This window comes from Penaeus monodon, chromosome 35 (assembly GCF_015228065.2).
Source record: "Penaeus monodon isolate SGIC_2016 chromosome 35, NSTDA_Pmon_1, whole genome shotgun sequence".
NCBI lineage: Eukaryota > Metazoa > Arthropoda > Malacostraca > Decapoda > Penaeidae > Penaeus > Penaeus monodon.
Window position 1 is genome coordinate 533727 of NC_051420.1, and position 9507 is coordinate 543233.

The 9507-nt window shown below is 46.6% G+C and overlaps 1 protein-coding gene across 1 annotated transcript in view; it reads right to left on the bottom strand.

Annotated features, from left to right (window-relative positions):
* Positions 1-9041, bottom strand: part of LOC119594941 — a gene marked incomplete in the record, with an annotated part of 108936 nt that extends 99895 nt beyond the window's left edge. Inside the window, 1 exon segment of the mRNA XM_037944009.1 lies at positions 8849-9041. Within this exon segment, the coding sequence (XP_037799937.1) occupies positions 8849-9030 (182 nt within the window).
* Positions 9042-9507: the final 466 nt, after the last annotated feature.

Genomic DNA, 9507 nt, shown 5'->3' on the forward strand with positions numbered 1-9507 from the left:
TCTCCCTCGTCGCTAAAAAAAGGGAAACAATAACAAAAAACTAAAATTTAAAAGCATATATGTACAAAACAAAAGAAACAATGAAAATAACAAGATAAAAAATACATATCAATAAAGAGAGAAAAATGTTGCTGTCAAAAGAAAGGAAAAAATAAATAAAAAATATATATATCAATAGAGAGAAAAAAAAAAAGGAATATCAAGAGACGGGGAAAAAATAGAAAACAATTAAAATATAGAGAGAGAAAAAAGAAAACATTAACAGAGAGAGAGAGAGAGAAAAAAAGAAAACATTAACAGCGAAAGAGAAAATAACAAGAGAAAATACCACGTATCTCTTCGCGGCGCATAAGGACAGAATGTGGATGGTCGGGATAAAAGTTCAAATGAAGCTCGGGTTGCGCCGTCCCTTAAAACGCAGACGCCTCCCTAGGAACGTTTACGAAACACGTTTTTTTTTTTTTTATTGAGTAACGTTTTAGGAGTAGCGTTTCCCTGCCACTGCCACCTCCTCCATCATCAAAGCTTTGCTTCTTTCCTTTCGTTGGTTATTTCCTCGCGTTGCTTCTCCCCATTCGATTCTTAAATTGTTCATTTTTCCCCCTTTCGTTATTTTTCACTCCGTCCCCCCCATTCTTTTTCCCCCTTTTGTTCCTTCTCCTCCTTCTTGTTCCTTCCCCCCCTCTTTCGTTCCTTCCCCCTCTTTCGTTCCTTCCCCCCTTTCGTTCCTTCCCCCCCCCTTTTCGTCCCCCCCCCCCCCTTTTTAAACCCGGCAAAAAGGTTCCCCGAAGAAGGCCAGACGAAAAGACCCACGAGCTCGCACTAAGCCAAGATAGGGTTTCGCCGTTTCAAGTTGAAGCTTGCAGTTACGTCACGCGCCGGCTCGAGTGGGGCTTGCGCTATCTCAAATTCCGAGTTTGGGGAATGCCCGGTTGCTTTCTTTTGGGAGGAGGGGGGGGGGGGGGGAGGCAGGAGGGGGGAAGGGAGAGAAAAAAACGTGGGATGTACGAAAGGGAGAGGGAAAGGGGGAGGGGAAGGAGGGGAGAGAGAAAGGGAGAGAGGGAAGGGAGGTGAGGGGGGAGGAGGGAGGGGAGAAAGAGGAGAGGGGGAGGGGAGGGAGACTATGGGAGGAAGTCGGAAGGAAGGAGAGACAAAAGAAAAGAGAAAGAGAAAAAAAAGGAAGAGGGAAAAAGAGAAAGGAGCGGGGAAGGAAAAAAAAGAAAAAAGAGAAAGGAAAGAGGAAAGAGGGAAAGAAAGAAAAAAGAGGGAAAGGGAAAGAGAAGGAAAGAGAGAAAAAGAGGGAGAGGGAAAAAGAAAGAGGAAAAAAAAAAAAAAGAAAAAAAAAAGGAAAGAGAAAGAGAAAAGAGGAAAGAGAGGAGAGAAAGGAGAAAGAAAAAGGAAGAAAGAAAGAAAAAAGAGAAAAAAAGAGAAAGAAAGAGAAAGAGAAAGAGAGGGGAGGAAAAGAGAGAGAGAAAGGAAAAGGAAAGAAAGAGAAAGAGAGCGAGAGAGAGGAGAAAGGGAAGGGGGAAAAGGGGGAAAAGAAAAGGGAAAAACCCAGCCGAAGGAAGGGGGAAAACGAGGAGGAGAAGGGGGAGGAGGAAAGGGGAAAAAAAAAAAAAAGGGGGGGGGGGGGGGGAAAGGGGGGAAAGAGGATTTTTTAAGGGCCCCCCCCAAAGGAGGAAGAAAAGGGAAGAAAGGAAAGAGGAGAAAGGAAGAACCCCCCCCATTTAGAGGAAGAAAGAGGAAAAAGAGCCCCCCCCCCCCGAAAGGGGAAAAAGAAAAAGAAAAAACTTGACATTGCTCCCTCCGCAAGTGCCGCGCTCGCCCCACTTTGACACTTGCCTCCAGTCTTTCTTCTGCTAGGCCACCTTGCCACTTTGCCACTTTGCCTCCGTGTCTTTCCTCTGCTAGGCCACCTTGCCACTTTGCCATACTGTCTCCCTGCCTCGCTGTCTTTCATCCCATCGTTCACTTTGCCACTTTGCCATACTGTCTCCATGTTTTTCTTCTACTATGCCACTTTGCCGATATCACGCTCTGCCATTCGGCCAATTTGCCACTTTGCCTCCGTGTCTTTCTTCTGCTAGGCCACTTTGCCACTTAGCCACTCTGCTTCCCTGCCTCGCCGTCTTTCTTCCCTTCGTTCACTTTGCCACTTTGCCATAGTCTCCCCGTTTTCTTCTATTCGCCCACTTTGCCATTTTGCCATACTGTCTCCCTGTTTTTCTTCTACTATGCCACTTTGCCGTTATCACGCTCTGCCATTCGGCCAATCTGCCACTTTAAAACTCTGCCTCCCTGCCTTTCTTCTACTCTGCCACTTGGCCACTTTGTCACTACGGCATTCTGCCTCTCCCTGCCCCCCAGTTTTGCTGCGCTGTCACTCTGCCACTTTGCCATTCGCTCCCTGTCTTTTTTCAACTCTGCCACTTTGCCATTCTGCCTCCCTGCCTTTCTTCAACTCTGCCACTTTGCCGTTTCGACACTTCATCACTCTGCCACCTTACAACATAGCTGTCACTCTGTCCCTCAGCGAAATGCCACTCTGGCACCCTTCTTTACCTTCTTTTTTACTCAATTTAAGGACATCGCGATATCGAAACATCGAGTCTCCAAACTATAGTTAAAAAAAAGATCATATTACAAATATATACCACAAATATATATCATAATCACAAGAGGATTGTCAGATGGACGTTTCTAAACTCTTTTCGAGTTTAGAAACGGAAAGAAAAAGAGCGAAAGAGAGAAAGAACATATATATATATCTATATATAGTGTAGTATATAAATAATATATACACATATATATATACTTATATACATACCAATATATATATATATATATCTATATATATATTATATAATAGTATATATTATATATAGATATATATAATAATATATATATACAGAGAGAGAGAGAGAGACGAGAGCATTGAGAGAGGAGAGAGAGAGATGAGAGAGAGAGGAGAGAGAGAGATCGAGAGAGAGAGAGAGCGACGAGAGAGCGATAGAGAGAGGAGGAGAGAGAGAGAGAGATGAGAGAGAGAAAGAGAGAGAGAGAGAGGAGAGAGAGAGAGAGAACGAGACGACGAGAGAGAGAGACGAGGAGAGAGAGAGAGGAGAGAGAGAGAGAGAGAGAGAGAGACCTGAACTGTACCGTCTCTCCTGCATTCTCCTCCACTTTGTTTTGTTAAATATTCAAATTACCTGTGGTCCCACCTGTGTTAAGAAGTTATAAATACTCTCCCTCCCTCACTTGCTCCCTCCCCCCTCCCGTTCTTCTCTTCTCTTCTCTTCTCTTCTCTTCTTTCTCTTCTCTGCTCTTTTCTTCTCTCTCTTCTCTTCTCTTCTCTTCTCTTCCTCTCTTTTTCCTACCCTCTCCCCCTCCCTCTCCCTCATCCTCATCTTTATCCTCTTCCTCTTCTTCATCCTCATCCTCACCCTCTCCCACTCTCTCTCTCTCTCCCAACTCCCTCACTCTCTCCTCCACTCTCTCCCCCACTCTCTCCCTCACCCTCGCCCTCACTCTCCTCCTCACCCTCACCCTCACTCTCACCCTCACTCTCACCCTCACCCTGACTCTCTCCCTCACTCTCACCCTCACTCTCTCCCTCACTCTTCCTCCCTCGCTCCTTCTCCCCCTCTTCTCCCCCGGCGTAACGAAATAACCTTCCGTATTACGTCATTCCCCTTCGGTTTATTGCGAAACGTCCAGGGAATAAATGAATGGCAGAAGGAGCGGGGGTTTGGGGAATGGTGAAAGCCAGGTCAAGGGATAGGATAAGGCGGAGAGCTCTCAAGTGACTCGTCTGTGACCTCGCCTCTCTCTCCCCCCCCTCCCGCGCGGATGCCGGAGACGAGGTCAGACATGGGAAAAATAAGGTTTTGGTGTTGGTGGTGTTGGTGGTGGTGGTGAGGGTGGTGGTGAGGGGGGGTGAGGGTGGTGGTGTTGGTGTTGGTGTTGGTGTTGGTGTTGGTGTTGGTGTTGGTGTTGGTATTGGTGTTGGTGTTGGTGTTGGTGTTGGTGTTGGTAGGTGGTGTGGTGTGGTGGTGGGTCGGTGTGTGGTGGGGTGGTTATGTGGTTGTTTTTGTTTATTGTTGTCGCTGTTGTTGCTTTTAAAGCGACGGAAGGCCCAGCACGTGGCTCCTCCCTCCTTATTGCATTAGTTCTCATTCGTCGATTCGTTGAATTCCGCTCTTCCATTCTTTCGTTTTTGTTTTTGTTTTATCTGTTCTTTTTCGTCCTTAATATGTTGTTGTAGTTTTTTTTTCTTCTATATCGTTCGTTGGTTTTTTTTTTTCTCTCTCGATTCTTTCTTTTTTTCTCTCTCTCGATTCTTTCTTATTTTCCCCCTTGCTTCATTCGTTACCTCATTTCCTCTCTTTTCCCTTCCCTTGCTTTCCCTTCCCTTCCCTTTCCTTTCCTTTCTTTTCCTTTCATTTCCTCCCTCCCTCCCTCCCTCCCTCCTCCTCCCTCCCTCCCCCTCCATACCCTCCCTCCCTCCCTCCCTCCCTCCCTCCTCCCTCCTTCCCTCCCTTCCTCCCTCCCTCCTTCCGTGTATTCAATAATTCAACACAGACTCAAGATTCGTCTGGAGGAACGAAAGGCGGTGCGAAGGAGGAGGAGGAAGGAGAAGAAGAGAGAGATAAGGGAGGAGGAGGAGAGAGATAAGGGGCGAAGGAGGAGGAGGAGGGAGAAGAAGAGAGAGATAAGGGGGGAAGAGGAGGAGGAAGGAGAAGAAGAGAGAGACAAGGGGGGAGGAGGAGAAGGAAGGAGAAGAAAGAAGAGAGAGATAAGGCGGTGCGAAGGAGGAAGAGGAAGAAAAACAAAGTGACAAAGAGAGAGGGATAAGAGGAGGGGAAGGAGTAGAAAAGAGAGATAAGGAGAAAAGGGAAGAAAAAAAAGACAAAGAAACGAGGAAGAGGAAGAAAAAAGACAAGCGCAGAAGAAAGAAGGAAGAACAGAAAAGGTGCGTTGAGGGAAGGAAAGAGGGAGTGAAGGAAAGACAGGAAAGAATTAATTAATGAATTAATCAGTCTATTAATTAATCAACGGAGGAGGGAAGGAGGGAGGGAGGGAGGGAAGGAGGGAAGGAGGGAGGGAGGGAGTTAGGGAGGGAGGGAGGGAGGGAAGGAGGGAAAAAAAGATGGAAGGAGGGAAGGAAGGAAGGAAGGAAGGAAGGAAGGAAGGAAGGAAGGAAGGAAGGAAGGAAGGAAGGAAGGAAGGATGCAAACGAAGGAAAGAAAGGGGCGATGAAAGAGAGCGAAAAGAGGGAGGGAAGAATGAAAGGAAAAGAGGAAGGGAGAAAGAGGAGCAAGGAAGATTACAAAGGAAGAAGGAACAGAAGGAAAGAAAGAAAGGAATGTGCAAGACAGAAATAAAGGAAAGGACGAAAAAAACAAACAGTCATACAAACAAACAAACAAACAAACAAACACGAAAAAATAAGAGAGGGAGAGAGAGAGAGAAAGAAAGAAAGGACAAAAATTATTACTAAGGAAAGATGGAAGAAAAGAAGATAAAAAGATGATAAGAATAATAAGGAAAGAGGTAAGGAAAGAAAGAGATAGAAAGACGCAACGAAAGAAGGAATAAAGGAAAAAAAGAAAAAAAAGGAGAGAAAAAAGAAGCAACGATAGAAGGAATGAAGAAAAGAAAGAAAAAAAAGAAACGCAACTAAAGAAAAAAAAGACACAACGAAAGGACTAAAAAAAAGAAAGGAGAGAGAAAAAGGTGCAACGAATGAAGGAAAAGACGCAACGAAAGGAAAAGAAACAGGCCAACGAAATAAGGAATGAAAAAAGAAAAGAGAAAGAAAAAAGAAACAGGCCAACGAAAGAAGGAATGAAGAACAGAGAGAAGGAGAGAGAGGAGAAGGGGAAAAGTGGATATGGTTCTGGCCTTGTATTCTCACATATTTTGGTGTTTCGCCGAGCCGCCCCCGACGCCTCACTGCGGCGACTGCCCTGCCCCCCCCGTCTCTGCCGCCTGTCTGTCGTCTGTGTCTGTCTGTCTGTCTGGTGCCCTGTCTGTCTGTTTTTGGGTCTGTCTGTCTTCTGTGTGTCTGTCTCCCCTGTCTGTTTTCTGTCTTTTGTTTCTGTCCTGTGTCTTGTGTTGTCTGTCTGTGGTTTCTGTCTGTTTGGTGTCTGTGTTTTGTCTGTCTGTCTGTGTGTCCGCCCCTGTCTGTTCTGTCTGGGGGCCCTTTGTCGGGTTGTTCTGCTGTCTGTTGTCTGTCTGTTGTCTGCTGTGTGTCTTTGTCTGTCTGCTGCTTCGTCTGCTGTCTGTTGTCCCTTCTGTCTGTCTGGCTGTCTGTTGTCCGTCTGTCTGCCCTGCTGCCTGCCCTTTCTGTCTGTCTGTCTGTCCTGTCTGTTTTTTTTTTTCTTCTGTCTGTCAGTCGTGTGTGTGTGTGTGTGGTTGTGTGTTGTGTGTGTGTGTGGTGTGTGTGGTGTTTTGTGGTGTGTGTGTCTATGCGTGTTATTTTCCCCGTGTGCGTGTGCGCGTGTGTTGGGGGGGGGGGTGATTGTGGGGGGGAGTGTGTGTGATTGTATGTGTGTGGGGGGGGGTCTATTTTCTGTCTTTTCTCCGGGTCTTTTGTCTTCCTATTTTGTCTGTGTTTGTCTGCAACCTTTTCCTGTCATGCTGTAACTTTTTTACTTATGCGTCATTAAATATTTTGTATTTTGTATTTAATTTTGTGCAACTGTGTTCTTCTCTTTACTTCTTTATCCGTAAATAAAGTCAAAATCATTTTTTTTTAATTCTCTCTCTCTCTCTCTCTCTCTCCCTCTCTCTCTCCTCTTTTTCTGTCTCTCTTTCTCTCTCTTTCCCTCTCTCTCTTTTCCCCTTTTCCCCCCTCCTCTCTCCTCTCTCTCTCTGTCTCCTCTCTCTTCCTTCTCTCTCCTCTCTATTCTTTCTCCTCTCCCTTCTCTCTCCTCTCTCTCTCCCTCTCTTTTTGTCTCTCTCTCTCTCTCTCTCTCTCCTCTCTCCTCCCCTCTCTCTCTCTCTCTTCTCCCCCTCTCCTCTTCTCTTCCCCCTCTTTTTTTTCTTCCCCTCCCCTCCTTCCCTTCCTTTTCCCCCCTTTTTCCCCTCCTCTCTTTCCCCCCCTCTCTTTCCCCTTTCCTCTCTTTTTTCTCTTTCCCCCTCTCTCTCTTCCACTTCCCATGTTTTTTTCTCTCTCTCTCTCTCCCTCTCTCTCTCCTCTCTCTCTCCTCTCTCTCCCCCTTTCCTCTCTCTCTCCTCTCCCCCTCTTTTCTTCGCTGTCCCCTCCCTTTTCTCTCCCCCTCTCTCTCTCTCCTCTCTGCTCCCTCTTCCCCCTCTCCCCTCTCTCCCCCTCCTCCCCCTCCTCTTCTCTCTCTTCTCTCTCTCTCTCTTCTTTTCTCTCTCTCTCTCCTCTTCCCCCAACCCCCCTTTTTTCTCTTGTTTTTCTCTTTCTTTTTTCTTCTTTCTCTCTCTCCCCCCTTTCTTTTCCAAACCCTTTTTTATTTGATTTTTTTTCTGCTTTTTAAAAATTAAAAAAAAAACCCCTTTTCTTTTCTTTTTGGGGCAACCCCTCTTAATTCTTTTCTTCTTGTTTTTTTTTCTTTTTCTTTTTTCTTTCCTTTTTTCCTTTTTCTTTTCTTTTTTCCCCTTTTCTTTCCCTTTTTCTTTTCTTTTCTTCTTTTCTCTTTCTCTTTTTTTTCCTTTTTTTCCTCTTTCCCTCTTTCCTTTTTTTCCTCTTCTTTTTCCTTCCCCCCTCCCCCCCCCTTCTCTTTCCCCTTTTCCTTTTCCCTTTTTCCCTTTCCTCCTCTTTTTCTATTTTTTCTATTCACTTTTTTATCATCTTTCATTTCTTTTCTTTGCTTTCATTCTGCAACTACCCTTGCCACTTTTTCTTTTCTCTTATTTTCTCTCCATTAATCTTCTTAATTAATTACTTCTTTCCCATGTATGCATTTTTCTCATATCTCCTTCTATTTCTTTTTTTATTATTTTTTCCTCTCTTTCTCTTTTTACTCGCCTTAACTGCCTCTGCCACTTGTTCTGCGAGAATTTTTTTTTTTCCGCGTTACCTGCGAGTCGGTGCAAACTTTTGGAAAATTTTAATTTTCATTTGATCTCTTCTCTGTCCTTATTTTCTTCATTTATAACTATCATTATTCATCTCATTAAAGGCTACTATTGTATTTTTTCTTGTCTATTCGTTATTATTATTATTATTATTATTATTATTATTATTATTATTATTGTTATTATTATTATTATTATTATTATTATTATTATCATCATTATCATTTACGAATGAAGACAACGAAGGGCAAATGTCAGAAAAGGACAAAACAAAAGACAAAGGCAAAAAAAAAAAAAAAAATGCGGAAAAGTGACCGTTACATATGTAAGATTTTTTTTTTATTGCATAACTTATTTCCTCATTTTAAAGAATGTCATTCTCGTCCCCGAAATTTAGCATTTAGAAGTTAATGCAGGTATTTGTATCTATGTGTCCGCACTGATTCATTTACACACACATTTTATGTCCAAGAGCAATTCAGAGGATAATCTCGGGAACATATTTGTACATCCTCATGCCCACACAGGCGCAAACGTGCACACGCACAAATAAATATATACATATAGGCGCATACAGGTACACGGACGCAAACACACAGGTACATATATACATACACATACGCGCGCACGCACGCAAGCATGCACACACGCACACGCACACACACACACACACACACACCACACACACACACACACACACACACACAACACAACCACACACACACACACACCACACACACACACACACACACACACACACACACACACACACGCCCGCCCCGCCCACACGCCCACTCACCCATGGTCGAGCAGGTCCTCGAGCGCGCCCGCCGGGAGCCACGACTGCGTGGCGAGCGGCGGCAGCAGAACGCAGCCCAGCCTCCTCCTGAGGGCGTGGCCGGGGTTCCTCAGGGCGCGCGGCCCACCGAGCTTCCTCTTGAGGGCGTGCGGGCGGCGCGGGGCGAGCGTGGGCGCCGTCATGACGCCCCACAGGTTGCTCTCCTGCAGACTTTCTCCGGGCCTCACCCCCCCCGGGCGCCTTCCCACCCCCGTCCCGCCCCCCGGGGGCCCCTCTCCCCCCCTCCCCCCTCCCCGCCCCCCTCCACCCTCTTCCGCCTTTTCCCGCCCCCCCTCCGCCTCCACCCCCGCCTCCCCCCCGGGCTCCCTCGCCCCTCTCCTCCCTCCTCTCCTCCCCCCTCCCCCCCGCCCCCCCACTCCTCCTCCTCTCTCCCTCCCCGCCCTTCGGGTCCTCCCCGGGGGGCCCTCCTTTTCCCTCTCCCCCCATTTCTCCCCTCCCCCTCCCCCCCCCCCTCCCCTCCCCCCCAACCCCTCGGGCCACCCCCTCCCGCTCCTGCTTCGGGCATGGGGGGCCCAGCCCCCCGGGCCCCCTGGGGCTTTCCGCTTTCCGGGGGGCGTCCTTTTGGGCCGGGTTCTCCGGGGCCCTTTTCCGTTTTCTGT